We start from the raw sequence: 712 nt of genomic DNA, 5'->3' as shown, positions 1-712 counted from the left end.
ACCCCAGAGCCGGCTGATGGGCTGCCGCAGGCTGACGTGCTCCACCCGGCACACGTAGCTGTCCCCGCGCCGCGGGCCGGTCTCCAGCACCACCAGCACCTGGTAGGTCCAGTCCCCGTTCTGGATCACGTCCGTGGACACGACGCGCTCCGTCTCCTCCTGTCCGTTCTGGAACCACTTCACTTCGATCTCGGGTGGGTAGAAGCCCGTCACGAAGCAAGCCAGCCGGTCGGTTCGGGGCAGGGAGCCTGACTGCAGCGCGCAGATCCTCACCTCGGGCGCTGCCGGGGGACGGAGGGGAGCGTCGGGGACGGGCTGCGAGAGCACCGCGTGCGCTCCTCAGCGCTGCGCCCGCCACGAGCTGCGGGGCCGCGTGAACTCACCTCTCTCCTGCAGCGTCAAAGGGGCCACGATCTCGTAGTTGTAGCCGCAGAGCATTTCCGCCGCAGCCCTGTTCTTCTCCAGCACGTCCGGCTGGCTGTTGAAGAGCTGAGCAGAAGGCTCTCCCAGCACCGTGTCGGCCACAAAGAGACCGACGTCGCTGTCAAAGTGCACGTACTGCTGCCGGTTGTAGACGTGCCTCACCAGAAACCTCATCCGCTCGGTGCCGTTGAGGAAGTGGCACTCAACCGTAGCGCTCCACTGGAAAAACGCTGCGGGGAGAGGTGAGTTCACGCGGCCCCGCAGCTCGTGGCGGGCGCAGCGCTGAGGA

General features: G+C 66.7%; 1 protein-coding gene across 1 annotated transcript; it reads right to left on the bottom strand.

Annotated features, from left to right (window-relative positions):
* Positions 1 to 6: 6 nt before the first annotated feature.
* LOC100547088 (class II histocompatibility antigen, B-L beta chain-like) lies at positions 7 to 702 on the bottom strand (the record flags this gene model as incomplete). Its single annotated transcript, XM_010727750.1, has 2 exons — positions 7 to 281; positions 384 to 702. Coding segments are annotated over 2 exons (594 nt in total), but the record flags the coding sequence as incomplete, so codon positions are not given.
* Positions 703 to 712: the final 10 nt, after the last annotated feature.

This window comes from Meleagris gallopavo, unplaced genomic scaffold, assembly GCF_000146605.3.
Source record: "Meleagris gallopavo isolate NT-WF06-2002-E0010 breed Aviagen turkey brand Nicholas breeding stock unplaced genomic scaffold, Turkey_5.1 ChrUn_random_7180001936732, whole genome shotgun sequence".
NCBI lineage: Eukaryota > Metazoa > Chordata > Aves > Galliformes > Phasianidae > Meleagris > Meleagris gallopavo.
The sequence above is the reverse complement of the archived record's forward strand: the minus strand, read 5'-3'. Positions and strand labels throughout refer to the sequence as shown.